At 55.1% G+C, this 19,421-nt stretch overlaps 1 protein-coding gene across 6 annotated transcripts; it reads right to left on the bottom strand.

Annotated features, from left to right (window-relative positions):
• Positions 1-545: 545 nt before the first annotated feature.
• On the bottom strand, positions 546-18,649 carry TMEM200B (transmembrane protein 200B). Of its 6 annotated transcripts, none has more exons than XM_042885195.1 (2): positions 18,030-18,649; positions 546-2,086 (listed from the first exon to the last, which is right to left on the bottom strand). In XM_042885195.1, the coding sequence occupies exon 2, from the start codon at positions 2,061-2,063 to the stop codon at positions 858-860; it is 1,206 nt and encodes a 401-aa protein (XP_042741129.1). In that variant the 5' UTR covers positions 2,064-2,086; positions 18,030-18,649; the 3' UTR covers positions 546-857. The 6 variants fall into 6 exon arrangements, with proteins under 6 accessions (XP_042741129.1, XP_042741126.1, XP_042741130.1 ...); XM_042885192.1 differs by lacking the exon at positions 18,030-18,649 and adding an exon at positions 15,817-15,892 and having other exon boundaries at positions 546-4,760; XM_042885196.1 differs by lacking the exon at positions 18,030-18,649 and adding an exon at positions 7,732-7,816.
• Positions 18,650-19,421: the final 772 nt, after the last annotated feature.

The following is a 19,421-nucleotide window of genomic DNA, read 5'->3' as shown; positions in this document are numbered from 1 at the left end:
TGTTGCTTGAACTTTGCAGCTGCCCAGGCAGCGTGAAGCGGGCAGCAGCACCAACATCTGCAGCTCTCTGAGCTCCTTTTGCATCCCCCTGAGCTCACCACCTCTCTGCACACACACAGCAGCAGGGCACACAGCATTCCTGCTGCCATACCTGCACAGAGGGGCTGTGAAGGAGCTGAGCCCCATTGCAGGCAGTTGGACCCCATATGGCACAAACCCCACAGGACCAGCGCAATGAACACCTCTGCTTTCAGGACAGCAGCATCCACGCTTCCTCCCTTGGCATTCCCTATGGGAAACTGAGTCCTCTGAGCACAGAGGCTGAAGGTACGAGGGATGAGATGGGTCTGTACCCAGGTTTGAGGCAATTTCAGGGAAAGCAGAGGTTTGGTGGGGCTGGTGATCGGCTCCAGTGAAGTGGTGCTGTTTGTGCAGGAAAAGCTCCCCCTGTCCACCTTCCTCACACGCTTTCCCACACTGCCCAGAGCCCAGAGTGGTGGAGATGCCCCACTCCCACCCTGAGTATGAGACAAGGGAGCACTGCGTGGCATCAAGGTAACATTTAATGGCCCTGTCAGGCTCTGCTCAAGCAAATTTCCCTTTGGTTGGGCAAAGGGACCCATCTGTGCTTTGCTCACCCCGACCCCATGCCATGGTCCACCGCGGGTCTACAAGTGAGGGCTCCTCCAGGAAGGCTGCCAGCAGAAGGGCTTTGTAAGACTGAGAGCATCCCAGGGAAGGTGGTGAGGAAGAGGAGGCAGGCGAGGAGGAGCAAAAGTCCCAACCTGGGAGCCCTCCCCAGGCTCGGGGATCTCTCAGCATCAGGAGTCTGCTTCAAACCCTGAACCCCGGGGCCGTCAGACCCGCGAGCCCCCCTCCATGCCCACCACCCAGGAGCTGGGCCGGGGCTCAGCATGGTGTGGTGTCCCTCTGGTCTCCAGTAGCCGGTCCAAGGATTCTCCCCAGTTCTCCAGTTTGGCATAAGCCACCGCGTTGACGTGATCGAGCCGGGGCCAACTCCGGTTTTTACGGTCCTTGATGGGAGCCACCAGCAGCACCCCTGGCCGGCCCAGGTCCAGGGACTTGGAGTGCCCCGGGTTGTGGGGCTGAGCGTCGGGGCTCGCATGCACCGTGGGGCCACCATCCTCCACGTTGATGACAACGTGGCCGCCGTGGTTCTCCAGGCCCTGAGCTGCGATGCTGCCGCCGCTGGGGGACAGCAGGGCACAGGAGGGCGCCAGGCCTTCGGCGGGGAGCTGGGCTCCCTCTGTCATCCCATTGGCTGCCCGTGAGGCTGCATCCAGCAAGCGGTTGTTGAGCTTGATGATGGGCAACGCCAAGGCCCCGACGGTGGCGGAGAGCCCAAGGTTTGCCTCCGAGTGGAGGCTGAGGAGGGAGGCTGCCGGCGATGCACCCGGGCACTGCATGAGCTCAGCTGTGGTCTGCAGCCTGTTGGGGCCAAAGCCATCAGCCCACTTGCTGCCCAAGGACAGGTCCACTTCATAGCAGCCCTCCAAGCACTCAGGGCTGGCTTTGGGTACCAGCCGGGTGTCCTCATCCTTGGGGCTGGTCTCCTTGGGGAGATCCGTGGCCATGCAGTAGAGGCCTTTCTGCATCAGCATGCGGGTCTCCATGTCCCTGTTCTCGTAGAGCATGGTGTTGGCACAGATGAAGATGAAGAGCCCGATGCCCATGATGACAGGGCCGATCAGCTTCAGCTTCTCATTGTGGGGCGCGGGACGCCCAGCAACCACCTCCCTCCTCATGTCCCCCGCTGTGCTGGCGTTCCTCGCTCCAGCCCCAGCACCTCCATGCCCCCGGTGGGGCCAGTAGCCCACCACGGCAATGGTCATGCCTACCAAGACCACCGAGATGCCCACCATGACGAAGGCTCCCGATGGTGAGCGCATGCGAAGCTGTCCCTTCACCGCCACCTCCGGCAGTGACTTCCGTCGCAGCCTTCGGCCTCGGCGCCGCGGTGGGGCAGGGGGGGCTGACGGCTTTGTGCCCCCCACCGTCGGCTCCCGCATGGGGCCATTGGGTTCGGTGCTCTCGGCAGTCATCGTCGATGCCTTGGCTGCTCTTCCTGCAGGGAGAAAGGTGTTACGAGCTTCACGTGGTGATCTGGGGGTCCGGGTGTGTGGGATGGAGGGGATGCGAGGACAGTGGGACCACATTGGGAGCATGGGGATGGTGAGAACACAAGGATCATAAGGACGTTGGGACGAAAAGGACACTGGCAGCATGGGGATGCTGAGAACCTGGGGACCAGAGACAACAGGGGTGTTGGGAACATGAGAAGAAAAGGGACATTGGGAGCATGGGGACACCGGGAGGATGGGGACCGCAGGGACGCTCAGCCCACAGGCTGTGCCAAGCCAGAGTCCAGCAGTTTTGATCTCCTATCTCACTGCCCGCTTTCCTCTGCTTCTTTCTCCCTCCCTGCTCAGGATCTTGGTGGTGGTAGAAAAGCTGAGGGCTCCTTCAGAGCCACCAAAGCCCTACAAAGCTCAAGCTGTGCAGGGCAGCCACGATCCTGCTGCGTCCCATGGGGCACCAGCACACAGATGAGAGAAAATGAGCCACCCGTGTCTCCTGCAACCGGGTGGCAGCAGGCAGCTCTGCCTGGTGGCACGGAGAGCAAGGGGCTCTTTATTCATGGGGAAACTGAGGCACGGAGACGGGAGGCTGTAGAATGGCTTTCAACAAGCTGTCAGAACTCCAAATGCGCTCCAAAGGTGACACAGCAGCAGAGGGAAGCTGTGCATCACACAAAGCAGCCCGACAGCACCGTGATGAGAAGCCAAAAGTAAAACTGATTGGGAACACAGTGGCACAGGGCAGGGGGGGGAGGTGGGCAGTCTCATTTACTCCTTGAGATGAATGAAGTGGCAAGAGCCAGCAAACAGCATCACCAACGGGAGGAGAAAAACAAAACACGAGGGCTTTTTCCAACCTTAATCATCTTAAGGTGCGATTAGCATCCCGAGGAAGGAATTAAAGATATGAGTTTCAGGATGACAGTGCGTTCCCAGCATGAGGCCTGTCAAGCTGTGACCATTTCAATGGGAGAGATTTAAAGGGGGGGAAAAAAAAGCCCCAAACAAAACAAAACAACAAAAACCAAAGCCAACCTACAGCTGACAGCTGAGTGAGATCTCAGTGTTTCTTTGGAACCAGCTGGTAATCCCACGTCACGAGGCAGAAAGCAAAACAGACACTGATATGGAGGAGACAAAATGCAACGGTCACCCAAAAGGAAAAGTGAGCCGTGCTTCTTGCAGCTCTGAGCGCTCTTGTTTAGGTTCCCTCCTGAGTTTTGTTGCTTACGGCCCTAAATTCGACCTCTCAAATGTTACATTAAACCCTTCAAACACTTTGCAGGCATCTTAGGGATCAAACGACAGCAAAAAAAACCCTAAACCCAGAGCCAGGCAAAAGCTGCAGGTCCCTGCCCAGCTCCTGCCATGGCCGAGAAACAGCTCCAAATTTTGGCACTGAGCCCTTTATACCAAATTCCTTCACTATCTCCCTTACCACCCCCCCCTCCCCTCCCCTTGCATCCCTTTAAGGTACCACCGTGGGGCCAGGATGCTCTTCCCACGATTTCCCATCGGAAATGGCTGTCAGCCAAAGCACGGGCTGGCGGACGCCTGGCACACAACGAGGCACAAGCACGGCCTGCTCCGGGTGCTGCCCAATCCCTGGAGGCAGGCTCCTCGTTGGAAGCCCCCGTTTATCCCTCTGCCTCCCCCCCCCGGAGTCACTGCCCTTTATCTCTGTGCCACCCAACAGCTGCCCGCATCCAGAAGTTGCAGCATCGCTGGAGATGGTTGTTCCCAGAGTTCAAAACCATTACTTTTATTAATAGAATCCCCAAGGTTATATAAGCTCAAAGGGGGGAGGGGGGGAATATGTGGAGGGGGAACATAAAAATTCAGCCTTGCCATCAAATTCAGGAGCTGGCAGACACCGACGCGCCCGCAGTCGTGTCAATGCAGCGGAGGCAGCTGAGCCAGGCAAAGTTTGGGTGCAGCAATGGGGGTCGTGGTGGCACCGCCGGGGGGAGCACAGCCTGGGGATGTGGGGCAGCTCCACTCCCTGCCACCTCATCCACCCCCCTTGGCCAAACCTGCCTGGTGCTGAGGGCTCCGGTTTCCTCGGGGAGAGGTATAGAAATGTAAATGCCTTTAGCATCGTCGCGGAGCGCTGCCAGGTTCGAAGTTAAGCTTCCAATCCCAGCAACGAGGCTGTCGTGAAAATAAACGCAAATCTTTTTCTAATCCACCTCACCGCGAAGGCGCTTCGCCGTCCTCCCACCCCGATCCTCTGCTCCCTCCTTTGCGTGGAGATGCTTTGAAAATTGGGCACCCAACTGCAGTGCATCCGATGCACAGACAATAAGGGACGGCCCCTGGAGGACCTGGGAGCCCCGGGATGCTCTGCCTTGAAACGACGCTGTCCGTGTGAATTTGCAGCATTCCACAGTCTATCAAAAGTCATATTTAGTCCTCAAACCTCCCTCTGGACAAGGGGTGTGCAAAAGGGGATGGCAGTGTGCATACAATCAGCATCACCCCCAGCTCCTGGGAATGCACCACGGACCCTCAGCAGATGGGGAAGGTACAACCTGTGCCTTCATGGGGAGGAGAGATGCTGCTGCCTTTTGCAGGTGGGAGACATCAGGATCTGCCAAGCATCGCATCTGTCCTTTCTCTGTGGTCCTTCCTGGAGGCTGGCAGGCACAGCCCAGGTGTTCCCTATGGGCGTGAAGAGGGATGGAAGGGGCCCAGGTGGGAGCAGAAGCTCAGGAAATCACTAACAAACTGAAAATGCATCATTTTCCCATTTCTTTTTTAGAAACACTGTGGCACTTCCAGCTCCTGACTTCTGCAACTTTAATGCTGCTTTCCTGATTTGCAGGAGCCGATGTTGAAACCCATCACCCCATCACCCAGAAAAGCCCATTTAAAGGCTGCTGGGATGGATGAGATCTCCAACACACCCCAACGACTGCAGGGAGAGTTTGCCACCGCTCTGAGCCTCCCCGGGACCCTGAGCATCCTCTGTGGGCACAGCAGGGCCATCCTCCCAGAGCCTGCACCGCACTGCTGGCCACGTGCCGCAATGAAAACAGCTCAGATCACTTCTCAGCTCCTGTGGTCCCAATGCCTGATGAGGCTGAGCTCCCCTCAAAGGCCCTCTGTGCAGAAAGGGGCAGCAGGGCGGCGCAGACCCATGGGTGCAGGGATGCACAGCACAGCCCAGAGGCTTCCCACCCAGCAGTGGAAGTGAGGAGAGAGCAATCTGCTCTGAGAAACGATGGTTAAAAACAACGCACATCAGCATAACCTCGACCCCAGCACTGGGATCTGCCCTCCTCCCATCCTCACCTCCCTCCCAGCTCCCATTGACAGCCCTCGTCGTGGCTGCTGTGCCTGAGCAGCACCTGCAGGTCCCAGAGCATTGCAGGGCCCCAGCCTCTGCTGGTTCCTCACCTCCAGCTGTCTCGAGGCAGAGCTGCTCTCCAGCAAAGCACCCCAGCTCTTCTGCTCCCAATTGCCAACTGTCTTTTTTTATTCCAGCAGTCCTGGTTTGATGAACTCGCTCCCAGCCTGGCTACACCCCACAGCCACATCCCTCCCACTTCCCTGTTCTTCTTCCTCCAAATCTCTCTCCTTAGCTACACAGGTGTCCAGACAGCAGCAAAAAGATCAAAAGCAGCCCTGCATCTTTCTGGGGCTCTCTGAGCAGCAGAAATCCCTCCTCAGCCCCCAGCCCCACTCACCATCCCACCAGCACGAAGTCTCCCTCCTGTGAGTAAATCTCTACACCCTGCCCACACATCCCCAGCACGGTGACAAAATCCAGCTCCCCATCTCCAGCTGTTGCTGGGGCCACCTATTAATCAATCATCATTAATTAAGCTTCCCTGTGGAAGCTTTCTGTGATAATCACAGCTTGGAGTGAAGGTCCCAGCTCCAGCCCTGGGCTGGGGTCCCACCTTTAGGCGACCTCCTGATGTGCTGTCAGGACTCACAGCCCCCAGACGTGGCCATTCCCCCTCTGCCCATGGCCCAGAGGTGACAGTTCATCGGTTCCCAATGTCCCTGCAGGCACTGTGGTCACCAATGACACTTGGAAACAGAACATGGGACGGCAGTGAGCGGACACACAGCTCTGTCCTCTTACCCATCCCAACCCCTTCACCTCGACTTCCCTCCCTGCTCCCAAAACGGGGCCATCTGCTCCATCCCTCCTTACCCTTAAGGCGAAGAAAGTGCGTGGAAACATCCCACGGATCACTAATTACCAGAGCTCGCCTTACCCAGATTTACTCTGCTAATTAGACTGATCTCCACAGCGGGGAAATGAGCGGCAGCCAACCGGAGCGAGGCGATGCTGTGGGGTGGATGGGCACCGTGCTCAGGGCAGGCCTGGGAAGGGACTCAGACCCGTTGTGTAACGAGGCAACGAAGGGCGAATTCCGTGCGACCCCTCCGAGCCGATGCTGAAATCAGGACATCTGCATTGCTCAACTTTTTGATAGGAACCAGATGCGAATAATTAGTAAATCCAAATTCGAGATCACGCAGGCGTCTAAATTTAAAACGGGGAACGGATTTCTAATGTCAGCTTTTTGCTACCTTGGAGGGGGAGGAGGCGTGGGGAGCTCAGGGGTTTCCTGGGAGAATTCCTGCCTGTGTGAAGCAGTGCAGGGTAGCAGGGTGCAGGAGAAGGGACGGCAGCCAGGCGCCTCGCACATCAGCCCAGAGAAGAGGAAGGGAATCCCCCAGCTCTGCGTCTCACACGGACAAATTCAAATTCAAACTCAGAATTTGGCTCCTTTCCTTTTGTTCCTCCAACAATCCCTGCCAAAGTGGAGGCGGGGAGGGATGCGGGGGCTGCCAGGAGCTCAGTGCTCTCAGGCACGCTGTGAGGGGTCCGGCAGGGCACATCCCAGGGATCCCTGACATGCAGAGCAGCGCTGGCAGTCGGCGTTCCCAATGTATTCCCAGCTGGGATCGCTCTTCCCTCCAGCATCTGAATGCTCACATCTTCTCCGCTCTGTGCCCTGCTTTACTTTGCTCTGCCCTGCGGCCACGAATGCAAAGCTTCTGCTCATGAGCAGGAACTCAAACCTACTTGGGAGCAGAGGTGTGGGTCCACACTGCGCTGCTGCTGCAGAAAGGCCCTCCTGATCCTCACCACCAGGAGATCCACGGTTCATTTCCACCCGTGGCTCCTCTCCGGAGTGCCTAAATCAATTCCTGTGTATTTGCTCTGCGACCACTCCTCGGGTCGACCCTCAGCGAGGAGAGGCTGCAAAAAGTACTGCAGTTTGGCTACACCAGCACCGATCCTTCCCTGGTCTTGGATCCCGGCTGTGCACGGCTGTGTGCCTGTGGATGTGTGCACACGCGTGGATGTGCAAGCGTGAGCGGCGTGCACGTGAATAGGTGCATGTAGATGAGTGCATGTGGATCTGCGCGTGTGTGCCGTGCATCTGCTTTCGCTCCAAGCTCCCGGCTCCGACCTTCGTGCACACACGCACACGAGTGCGTGCAAACGCGTGTCCGTGGGAGCCCCGCGTGTGCGCACAGCGGTACAGCGCGAGCCCGGGGCTGATGTTCGTCCCTAAGTCCGAGCTCACAGCGCTGCCCCGACCCCGCTCTCCCTCCCATCTCCGGATCCGCTCCGCTCCCGTCCCGCTCCGATCCCCGCACTCACCGGCGGTCGCCTCCCGCCGGGGCCGCTTCCCCCGGGCCGCCGAGCTCTGGAGGTCGGGGCCATGGAGGGGCTGCGGAGCGGCGCGCCTCCCTTCGCTCCGGCTCGGCTCGGCTCGGCTCGGGGCGGCAGCGCGTCCCGCCCGGCGCCGGTTCCCCTCCCCGCCCTCCGCCCGCGGCCCCGCGGGGAGGCGGAGCGCGGGGCCCGGAGCATCGCCAGGGAGGAGGAGGAGGAGGAGGAGGGCGGAGGGAAGAGCGAGAAGAAGCCGTGCCCCGACCCAGCCGGAGGGGAACGAAAAGTTGCGGCCGCTTCGCGCAGCGCCGTTGCGGCACAGAGGGGATTTCGCGACCCCCGTCCAGCAGCGCGGACCCCAGGTCCGCAGGATGGGAGCCAAAGAAGAGCGAGTCCCCGGGAAGGAGCCCCTCGTCCTGCTCGCATCCCATCAGATGCACAACGTCCCGGCCCTGTCGGGTCTGCCTGCGCCGGGCATTGGGTCTACAGCAGCTGGACCCTGTGCTTCACGCTTTGCTTTCTCCCTTCCAACCACGCAGTTGCGGAGCGCATCTGTTGGAATAAAAGCACCGCTCGAAGTTCACTTTCCAGCCACCCCCCTGCAGGCACTGCTTGAAGCCACGCACCCGACGTCACTCACGCACAGCAACACCGCACACAACCAGTGCCACAGAGATTCAGCTCCCTTCTGCTCCGGTGCCATTTGCATTTGTCAGGGTTTAATGCAAACGTACCCAACTCGCACTCCCCTTCTTCACCATGGTTGGGATAAAACTAAGAGCATCAAACGAGATCCCTGCTTAGTCCACAAAACACGGCTCCACAGTGTGCCACCAGCAGTATCCCACAGCCTGTGAACAATGCAAACTGCATCCACGTGGTTTTGTTGCATTGCCCAGCAAAAGGTTTTAGAGTTCAGGACATGCACCCATCTTCTGCAGAGGAACATCACCCAGGGACCCAGCGACAAAGAAAGGGAACCCGCAGCCTGGGCTGTGCTGCAGGGCTGCTGATGTCCTTCCCAGCCCTGCTGTGATGCTCAGGTGAAGCAGCACCGGAGAAACTGGAGCAGGGAGGGCTGGGATGCGGCTGCAGCTGCAAGTTCACAGGTGTCCCACTGAGCTGGGGAGCTCATCCTGCACCCCACTACTGCAGCATCCCAGGGAGGATTACAGCCTGTTCTCCCTTTCCTATCACAGGAAAATATCCGGGCTCTCCTTGATCCAGGAGAAATTAATGCTTTTGAGCAAAATTTGACTTCCATCCTCAGCTGCCAGGTGGAGCCAGCCAAGGAACTGGAGCTGGAAGCGATGAGAGCTCAGCTCCAGGAGCACGAGCTGACAGAAAGGCACTGAGCTCCATCCCTCCCAACTGGAGCACTGGAGCCTGCTCCATTGCAATATTCCAAATCCAGATCACCTCCTGACACCCCAAGTGTCACTGACACCATGAACATGACCGAGGATGGGGGAAGCTGGCACAGAGGACATTGCGAGGTGTTTCCCTTGTCCCAACACCTCCTCCTTCTCACTGAAAGTGAGACAACACCCGTAGGAGTGGAGAGAAGAGGAAAAAGTAATGCAGAGAGGGCAAAGGGGCACCAGGAATAGAGAAGAAGGATCTCAGGGAGGAGTTCACTGTGGAGTGGGAGATGAGCAGGACCAGAGCTTGGAGCACTGCTACAGAAACGGGGAGGAACAGCACAAAGACAATAAGAAAAGTAAGCCAATGTTACTGTCTGAGAGGGGAAATAAAACCTAGATCTCATGGTAATCGGGCACCTCGCTCTTGATACAGGAGAATGGGGAAGGGAACTGCAGCCTTTTTTCAGGTGCTGGGGGCTGGTGGTCCTGGCACAGCATCCTGGCTCTGTGCTGCCTCGGTTGGGCACAGGAACCGAATGGCCAGAGGAAGGAGAAGGAGACAGAGACTGATCACAGCCAGGATCTTAGATCAGAGAGAAGGAATGTTGTTATGGAGAGGCTGAGAGCTCAGGGTGGGATGACTCATGCTGGAGAACATACAGCTGTTGGAGAGGGATCTGGCACCAAGCACTGAGGCTGCAGAGCCCTCCCTGAGAGCAAAGAGGGGAGAGAGGAACTGGGGCTGTTCATTGCTCCCTGCCTCAATGGATGGGATGGGATGGGATGGGATGGGATGGGATGGGATGGGATGGGGACAGCACCTCTGCACAGCACAGCAGCACCCATACCATGGCCAAGGCCAGGCTTGGAGCCACGAGGACGCACTGAGCACAATGTGGACACACTGAGCAAAGGGGAAACTGAGGCACAGAGAGATGCACTCCCTGCTGGTTGGCTGCGAAAAGCAGAACATGGCTGGTGATGGGCAGTACTCACTGCTGCAGCCCTGCCTGTGGATCTGCATGCCACATTTTGGGGGGAGGCAGGGAATTCCATGGCTGGAAGCCTGGGGGAGAATCCAGACTCCTATCTGCTACCAGGGTGGGATTCTGTGACCGTGGGGAGACCTGGGGAAGGCACTGGGAGCAACTCCAAGGCAGAGGAAGGAACCTGGGCCTTCCCAAAGCCCTTCCAGATGTATTCTGTGGTACACACCTGCAAACACAGTGCTGGATTCCGAGTGCATGGGGATAAGAACTGCACCATCAGCTACAGAGGTGGCTCCATTTATATGGGGGTTACAGCCATTCTGATGGCTGCAAATGCAAACAGGCACACAAACCCCTACCCTGTGCTCTGCAAATACAGTCTCGTTATCTTTGTGTCTCTGGAAAACAAATTACCTCCAATTTTTCAGCAAGAACTTGGAAAAGTCCGAAGATCTGAGCCCTGGAAATGCCATCGTTTCACATATAAGAAAATTGGTGTATCTTTGAAGGTTAAAAAAGTCCACCAAATTTACAAAACAATCAGAGCCAATTCAATGCATTCCCAAGCTTTAACTCCAGGCCTCAGCTCCCTGTGATTTACAACACTGTTTTGCCAACGCTGCCCCACGCTGCCCTGTGTTCTCACCCCCAGTGGTACCACACAGTGCTGATTTATGGGCTCCCTGCTCCACTGCCATGTAAAGCAATGCTGCCCATTGCAGCACTCCATCCCGTGCACAGCTCTGGGAATGGTTTCCTTCCTCCCAAACACCCAAACAACTTCAGGCACAGCGTGGTTCTGCTGAGCTTTACGCAGCTAAAGGTTCGCAAGAGCACAGCCAGGTGCTGTGCTGGAATTATTTATGAGGGAGAACACAGTGGTTGCATTTACACGCCTGCTGTCCCAGTGCTGGGGCTGTGCATCGCTTTGGCTGCTGGCTCACATGGGATGCAGGCACAGCTCCCAGTATAGGAGGGAACAACGCAGAGAAAATCATCCCCAGCCCCTCTCCCTCCCAAAGTGCACATGGGGGCAGACGGAGGTTTCGGAGAAGCGCCCAACTTCTCAGCAAACTCATCAGAACGTTTTGGTTTGGCATTTAGGTTATGTTCTAAATTACCAAGCATTAGCGCTTGCTAATGTCGAGGTAAGGAAAATAAAAGCCAAAGCAAAGTGCTTCAGCTGAAGCTGGGATGGAATATTTCACAGAAAGGCAATATTCGGAGATTGCCGCTTCATTTAGAAACGAGCCATAACTGCTCCAGCTCCACGCAGCCGTTGTGGGAAGACAATTGTCATTTCCATTCGTCTCCTCCTCCCTCAGACGCCGCAGGGTCGGCCTCGGCTCTGGTGTGTTGGCAGCTGGGATGGGTGCAGCACAGCAGGGAGGATGCAGAGAGCTGCCCAGCGCTGCAGGGGACCCCAAAGCTGCACCGCCGCCTCCTTCTGTGCTCTGCAGTTGTTGTCGCAGTGAGGTCAGAGGATGCTGAGCTGTGTCTCAGTGCTGACCCTGCCTTCATCCCCTCCTCGACCCATCGGCCACATCTCAGCATCTCTCCGATGTCCCTACACAACATTCCAGGGCACAGGCAGGGATTTGTGGCCCCAGGGTTGGGCAGGAATTGGGCAAAAGCGCATGAAAAAGACACAAACAGCTCCTGATGTCCTTCTGCTGTTCCAAAGGGCCAGTTGTGGGGATGGAAATCTAGAAACCTATTTCCAGGAAACAGTTGGGCTCCGGCATCTCCCCGTGCCTGACCTTGGCAGCAGATGGTGGGCAGGGAGCGGGGCGTGCTGCTGCACGAGGATGGAGCTGTTGGAGCTAATGTGTGGGAAGTGGCCATTAATAAATCAGCAGCAACTTCACAGCCATCAGAGCCTGAAATCCTCCGGGACCGAATATGGAGCAGTGGGATTTCAGGGTGATTTATTCTTGGGTTGAGGTAGGGATCGTTTGATGCTGCTACCTACAAACTCAGAAACCTCATCCCTGTGCACTCTGGGGCAGGAATGTGGGAGCCCATCCTTTCCACGGCACATCCATCAACCATACAGCTCTCAGGAGCAGAGCAAGAAGAGGAGGCATGGGAAGGAGCAGCCAGCAGAAACCACCCTATAACTGAGACGTCTCTCCCTCAAAGCATCCAGCCCAGCCTCAGTAATCCCAAATCCTTGGTATTAGGGATTTTAATCTCACATTTTATCATGTCCTTTCTTGCCAGGGGGCTGAAATTAAACGGGAAGCAGGGAAGGGCTGAGCTTCGGCTGCTTTAATCGGTTCTCGCTGGCGGATGACAGGGAAGGAAGGAGGAAGAGGTGGAAGCTCCATCACTGCTCTCCTTGCAGGGATGCAGCATCAAGAGAAGGAAGAGGGCAGGGGAGGAGCGGAGCCAGCGAGCGGCTGCATGGGGCTGTGCCAGAGAACGGGCGGAGGAGAGATTTGTTTCCATGATGCAAGCAGAGGGAGAGCAGCCGAGGCAGGACATGGGAAGAGCAGGGCTGGAGGCTTCTTTGGTGCCTCATGCTGCTGAGGGAATCTCTGCTGGGGGCTGTGAGCAGGGCCGGGTCCTCCCCCATCCCAGGATGCAAAACCCCTCTTCCCTCTTTCCCTGTCGCTGTTTCTGGATGTTCCTTCTTGCTGCAGAACGCAGATATCTCACCACTGAGCCACCTTGCTGGTCAGCCCTGCATCCTCACAATGCCACTCTCAAACAGAGCTGCCCTGGCTGATAAATGCACGTATGGAATTCTTATGGGCTGAATGAAGAACTCTTAATTGCACTTCCCTGCCACAGATGTGATGAGAGTCTGTACTGCAACCTCAGCAGAAATATCTATCAGCAACAGGCACGTACCTTCAATACACCATTTCCTAGATGAAACCAGGGACAACAGTCAAAGCACAAAACCAGAAGCTGCAATCAATGCTTTTCCTTCCTATCAAGCCTCAACTTGAGCCATTTTTATCCAGAAAAGCAACACAGGAGCTGCACGGGCAGCGCCTGATGGAGGTCCCTGGGCTGCTGTGGGACACCAGCACTGCCAGCTTGCAGGGAGCACCACACTGAGCAGAGAGATGGATTTTGGAAGAGCTGCACACGCTTAGAGAGTAATGCAATCTGCCTGCCACCTCACACAGCTCAGATGAACAGAGCTGGCAGCCACAGCTCAGCCAGGTACGAGAGCCAAAGCACTGCTCCAAGAGTCCCAGGATGGTGACAGCCCGCATAAAGGCGATGACAGCCGTGAGAGGCACCGTCACCAATCCCTCTGGAGATGCTGGTTTGGGGAATGGAGATGTTTTGTGGTCACCTGAAGGCTGAGCAGAGGAGGGGCAGCAGCACAGAGCTGAGCAGGCTGTTGGAAATGAGCCTAAACTTGGGGGGGGGTCCTGGAAAAAAAAAAAAAGGGACAACTTCCACGTGTGCAACCTGACATTGTTTCCTCTCGAGTAAGTTTTCAGTTAGGGCCTGGCTAATGGAAAATCCTGTAATAATTATGTCGGCGTTGTGGTGTGATGGAAAATACTGTAATGAGATTAGGCACGCACCGGGCTGCTCTGCTGCAGCACAGCCACGAGCACAGCTCCCCCATCCCCTCCTCAGCCCTCAGCAGCAGTTTGGGGCTTGGGAACCTTCCCCAGAGCCCCTCATGGTGTGAGCACACACTGGGGCCCTTCCCCCCCATGGTAAACTGAGGGCTGGAGGGAATTAAGCACGGCTCTCCAACCACAGCTCCCAGGGGCAGCTCTCCACACTGATCATTTTCAGCTTTGCCATCGCCATCGGTGACTTCTCCCAGAGATATTTATGGTTCTGCCCGTGTTGATTCCCATGTCCCACTGAATATTGCATGTGCTGCCATTCCCCAAGGCCTGATAGTCTGAAGAACGCCGATGCTTTGCAAGAGCTGCTGAGCAGCACCTCTTCTCCTCCCCACCATGACTCTACGTGTGCATTTACCACTGATCATATTTGCAGGCACACTCGAGTGTGATCATTAGCTGAAAGGTGTCAAGGAGTCAACCTGGGTGGTAGAAGCATCTCTGGAAGCTGTAGTGAAGGAAGAGCAGCATCGTCCCTGCTGATGGAGCACATCCAGAGCAATGCTTCTCCACGTCCTCCATTCAGGAGATCTCAACCATGAGAAGATGGAAGCAATGATGGGGGACTGAAAAGAGGGTAAAAAGTCAAGAAATGGGGAGGAGAGATGCAGATCCAAAGGGGAGGTGGGGAATCCATGCAATGAGAGCAGTGACTCCTGGGAAGAAATGCTCCAATAACAAGAGGGATCTCCAGCTCTGAGCTGTTCGCCTTACAGAAGTGATATGAAGTCTAGGATGATTTTCTGTTGAAGAAATAAATCAATAGGCTCAAGAAGACTGGGTTTCTTCCATGGCAGCAGTGCAAGCTCTTCTGGCATGAACTGCTGCAAAATGGGTTTCCTACCATCCCTGAGTGGTCCAGAAGGAGCGGACAATCTGATGAGCAAAGAGGTTCAACACCACATTAAGCAGAAAACTTGGATCAGCGCTTGGAGCAGCAGGGCCTGGATAACAATCAGGGGAATTGTTACAATTAGGGGAGGGGGGGCCACGCAGGAGAGAAACTTGCTAATGGGCATCAGAGCAATTACACGTGCAGCTCTAATAGGCATGGAAATAATTAACATTCTGCCCAGGGCTCAAGCAGTGATTCCACGAGTCCTGGTGAACCTGAGCCCCCATTTGGGTGTGGGGGTTGGGTATGGAAGCAGAAAGCAATGGCTTTTGGTGGGAGCAGGCTCAGGACACAGCTCTTATCCTTATCAGCAGCTGGTGCTCCATGCAGCAGACAGCTCTATGCCTGCATCCATTCGAATGGCACTCACCATCCCCACAGAGCACTCTCCCCCAAGAAAGGCTCAGAACATCAGGCTCTTAAGTCCCCCAAAGCCCTTTGTGGGATGTTGTCTATCGCCACCTCTTGAAACTGGACAGGAGCCCCATGAGATGGGGCAGGAGCCCTTATGGACCAAAGGGATTTGGCTGTGCCTTGGGAGGATGCTGCTGGGAGGCAGCAGGAGTGAAGATGCCGCTTCTGTGCCTCTACAGCGCTCACCCCACAGGATCAACGAGGCTTTGTTTTCTTTATCCCTTCCAGCAATTCATCAATTTTACTGCTAAACAATGCCACCTCTTTGAAGGGGAGGTATCCTATTCTAAATCTCTCTGGGGCGGAAGCAGCAGATGATCTTAACCAGACGTGGCTGCTTAAAGGAATGCAGATGCTACTACCCTGGCGGAGCTCTGCTGGGTCCCAAGGCACCCCAAGCATCCCCCCCACCCCCCCCACTGCTAATTTACCCCCACCCCAATATTCTGCCGGCCCTACAGATGCCACCACGCCCCCCCCCCCCCAGCTCCTCTGGTTGCTTCAGCAGAGATCCCACAGGCCCACCCATGGATGCAGAGCTGATGGGAGGTGAGGGTCGCACACACCCAGCTCCAGCTGCACCCATGGGCATTGGGAACCACAGCCTCTGGATGAGAGAAAATGCTGAGGAGTGGCTCCTGCTGCACTGAGAGCCTCCAGCCTGCCGGAGATTCAGTTCTTATTTGGTAGATTTTTTAGCACACTGGTACATTACACTCCTCCTGGTAACCACTACAACTCTGTGCATACAACCAGGGCTGCTTTTATCACCTTCTGTGCAACCAAAAGCTCTCTAATTTCTCCCTCACCTCAAAGAAAACAGCTCCATCACCAGAAGCTCCAACCTCATGAAGATTTTCCACGTGTTCTGGATGCAGAAGCATCACGCTGGGCGCATCACTCTGGGTGCTTTGTGTCACTGTCTGTAACTAGATGTGAACAAGCACTGGCTTCAGGGCAAGAGGAAAGCTTGGGCTGCTCTGGAGTGGAGATAATTGTGCAAGATTAAAACACAGAGCTTGCTCCCTGCCCTGCTTACATAAAGTCCTCATGCACATTTTATAAGAGGAACTGCCTGGATATAAAACACGTCTCGCACTAAAACTGACAGCATAGAACAGAGCTCTGACCCAAAGCCAACGTGCTCTGTAACTGAAGGCGTCATCAGTCCTTTTCCCATCACCCAGATCACCGTGGAGCCCCAAGAATGGTGCAGAAAGCTCCAACAATGGCCATGTTATATAAAGGAGGAGTTGAGTGCCACATCCTTGGGCACCCATTGGCACCCATCATCACCTGAGGCTGCAGTCTGTTGCTCCAAACAGGAGCAGAGCTGCCCCTCCAGTGCAAGGGGAGGCAGGAACCTCTGGTTCCCCCCAAGATCCCCTCCTCTGCTGCTGAGCTCCAGCCTCTCTTTAGGTGCATTCTTTCTGCACGTGGTGCACAGTGCAAGCCAAAGGAAAAATAAATCTGTTTCATGGAGGGAGAAAGGAAAAAAAACAAAACAAAACAAAACGAAAAGAAGCTTCTAATTTTGTGCTGCCTCTTAAATGAAGATGCTTGGGGCATTCTGCATTGAAAACAGAGAGCAAGGCCCTCCCCAGCCAGCGGGCAGCAGCAGAGATGTGAGCAGAGATGTGCTTCGAAGAGGGGGTTTACATCAGAGCCTCTCCTCTGGTCTTTTTCAATCCCACCCCTAAGAGAGAGGAGTCTGAGGCAGTGTGAAAACCATCCAGGGAGACTCATTGAATAGTTGTGTGGTCCTGCTTGGTAACACAGAAACACAGCACAGCTTCCTGTGCTCCTGTCAGAGATAACACAAGGCAGAGCACATCCCTGTGTGCCCATGGAGAGGTGGAAATGCTGCTCGGGGCTGCAGGAACAGCTGGCACTTTGCACATGGGGTAACCTCTGTAATCAGTGATGCTGCAAAAGGGCACAGCACCAAAAAACATCGGTCTGAGCCCAGCAGTGGCATGAAATTGGGTTTGGAGACACACAGCCTGAACAGGAGCTGCTCAGGTCTGCAGGGGATGGGGAGCTCCTGGTGGTGCATTGAAACCCTCTGTGCAGAAGTCCTCAGCACAATGCCCAATGGTTGGAAATGCTCCAGCAGCAAACGTGTGCATCTCCAAACAGGAAAAAATATCTTGCTTACATGAGCAGTGTCTGGAGGGTCAACTATGTGCAGAGAAGAAAGAACTGGGGGGAAATTAGTAAGCTAACGATGCACATGGCAGCAAGGATGTGAAAAAATATTAGGGGAAGTGACATGCAAAGCCAATAAACAACAGAGCCAGCAAACATGCGGGGAAGGACCAGTGGCCAAATGAGGAAGGAGTGCAGGAATGCAGAGCAGAGAGCTGCTTTGGGTTGAGGGGCTTGAATCCACCCAGCTCTATGGGCATGAGTGGGAAGAGCTGGTGCTCTCAAATAAGCAATACAGGCAACTCCAACACGAGTTAGAGTCTATTCAATGCAATCAATGCCAGAAGTGAGCAGCTCACATCACTCACACCTTACACCACCGATCCGCTGCTGCCCTGCTTTGCCTCATCCCACCACAAACAGCAGCAGAACCCAGCCCAGTGGCACTGATGCTCATGGCTCAATTTGGAGCAAACAGCCCTGGCACCTGCTGCACGAGAGGTTAAAGCCACCTACATGGGAGGGAGCCAACCTGGCATTGCAAAGGCTGCACACTACATCAGACAGGACGCCTGCTCAGAGCACAAACCCTGTAAGGGAGGCAGAGGAGCAGGACTCACACACAGCGTGCAGGAACTGTGCTGTGCAGAGCTCAGGTCAGTAGGATGCTCCTTTTCCCCACTGCTGGCTCAACGCACATCAGCCACGTTTGCTCCTTTGCAAATGTTAACACCGGCATAACAAGGAAGGAGCAGCTCAAAGGGAAACTCCCAACAACTCACCGACACAGCACAGACTGCAGGTCACACCTTCCCCTATGGGAAAACAGTGCACTTCCAGCAGAGAGATGACAAGTGAAGGTTCCAGGACTTACCTTGCTGCAGAGCTGGGCATCACAGAGCTCCTCCCGGGGCAGGGCTGTGCCAGGAGGGCAGAGGCAGGCTGAGCTGCCCACCAGCATATGCAGACAGTGTGGAAATGCACTCAGTCACAGCTGCAGGGCACAGGGCAGCTAGGAGGGGTGCTGGGCTCAAAGGGCTGCATGGCGCTGATGAGAGAAGGGCAGCACATCCCTTTTCAGGGCAGCTGTCTTCAATTTACAGCCAGGAGACACCTCGAAACCTTCCCATGGATGCTCAGATCCCACGAGGGCAGGGGCTGCCTGCAGGACAACTCCAGCATCCAGAGAACAAACAGGTTTGGCTGCCCAAAGAGAAACATGGCTCAGAACAAAAAAGTCCACGTCTGACCGAGCACAACAACCTGCAAACATGATCAGCCATGGGGGTGGTTAATGCACATTGCTCTGTTAAGACTTCCCCATCAAAATATTGGTTAAAAAAAAGCAACCCTTCAGCTTCCATGGAGGAATTCAGGTATCAAAAGCAATGAGACAGACAAGCACGCATTCCAGCAGAACCCAAGGGTGACTAACAGAGTTTGGAGAAGCAAAACTCAGCGTTACTGAGCACACAACAAACATCCAAGCTAAGAAGACTGGGAACCCGGTAACAAAAAAAAAAAAAAAAAAAAAAAAAAAAAAAAAAAAAAAAAAAAAAAAAAAGAAGAAAACTTGGAAAGGAAAAGCAGTGAGAGCAAATGTTTACCCTGATGAAGGATAGTTTAGAAATTATGGCTGGACGCCAGCTCTCCAATATTTTTAGTTTGGAAAGGTCTGCTAATCTCAGGCTGCAGCGCTGTGGGTCCGTATCCTCAGCTCCTTCTGCTGTTGGTTCAGTGGGGCACCAAGAACCATCACTGCATCAGGGCTGCTCTGCACAAAGCTGTCTTGACCATCAGGGTGAAGGCTTCCACCACCTGATTTGGGGGGCAGGAAACCAGCCAACAGCACAGCAATTTGCAATTAGTCAGCTAATTGCAATTAAAGCAGACATCAACAAGCGGGCAAGTTAACCACCGAGGATATGGGACAGCAGGAAGGTGGAAGAGGCAAAAAGCCCCCAAAGGTTTAACATTGATTCATACTGATAACAACTTGCTAATTTTAGTGAAGCAGTCGGGGTTGGGAGCAGCTTTAGGATAGCAGAGTCCTGGGATGGTTTGCAACAGAAAACCGTGAGGGATTAAAATATTGTCAGCACAGGACAGGAAGGAATTTGGGGATTAGGCACAGCCTCAGCTGTGATGCTGGCCAAGGCTGCGTGCAAATCAAGGAGAGCACAGATGCAGCGCTTTGCTCTGCCTGTTAAAGAGATGAGAGATGGAAACCTCTGCGTTTTGGGAGGAGGAGGAGAAGGGGCAGGAG

This window comes from Lagopus leucura, unplaced genomic scaffold (assembly GCF_019238085.1).
Source record: "Lagopus leucura isolate 7727_CA_CO unplaced genomic scaffold, USGS_WTPT01 Super-Scaffold_100048, whole genome shotgun sequence".
In the NCBI taxonomy this organism is placed as follows: domain Eukaryota; kingdom Metazoa; phylum Chordata; class Aves; order Galliformes; family Phasianidae; genus Lagopus; species Lagopus leucura.
Note: the sequence above shows the minus strand (reverse complement) of the source record. Positions and strands in the feature narration are given on the sequence as shown.

Coding starts and splice junctions, on each gene's coding strand:
- TMEM200B (XM_042885192.1), bottom strand. CDS start 2,246: ATGCTGCCAGTGTCCTTTTCGTCCCAACGTCCTTATGATCCTTGTGTT.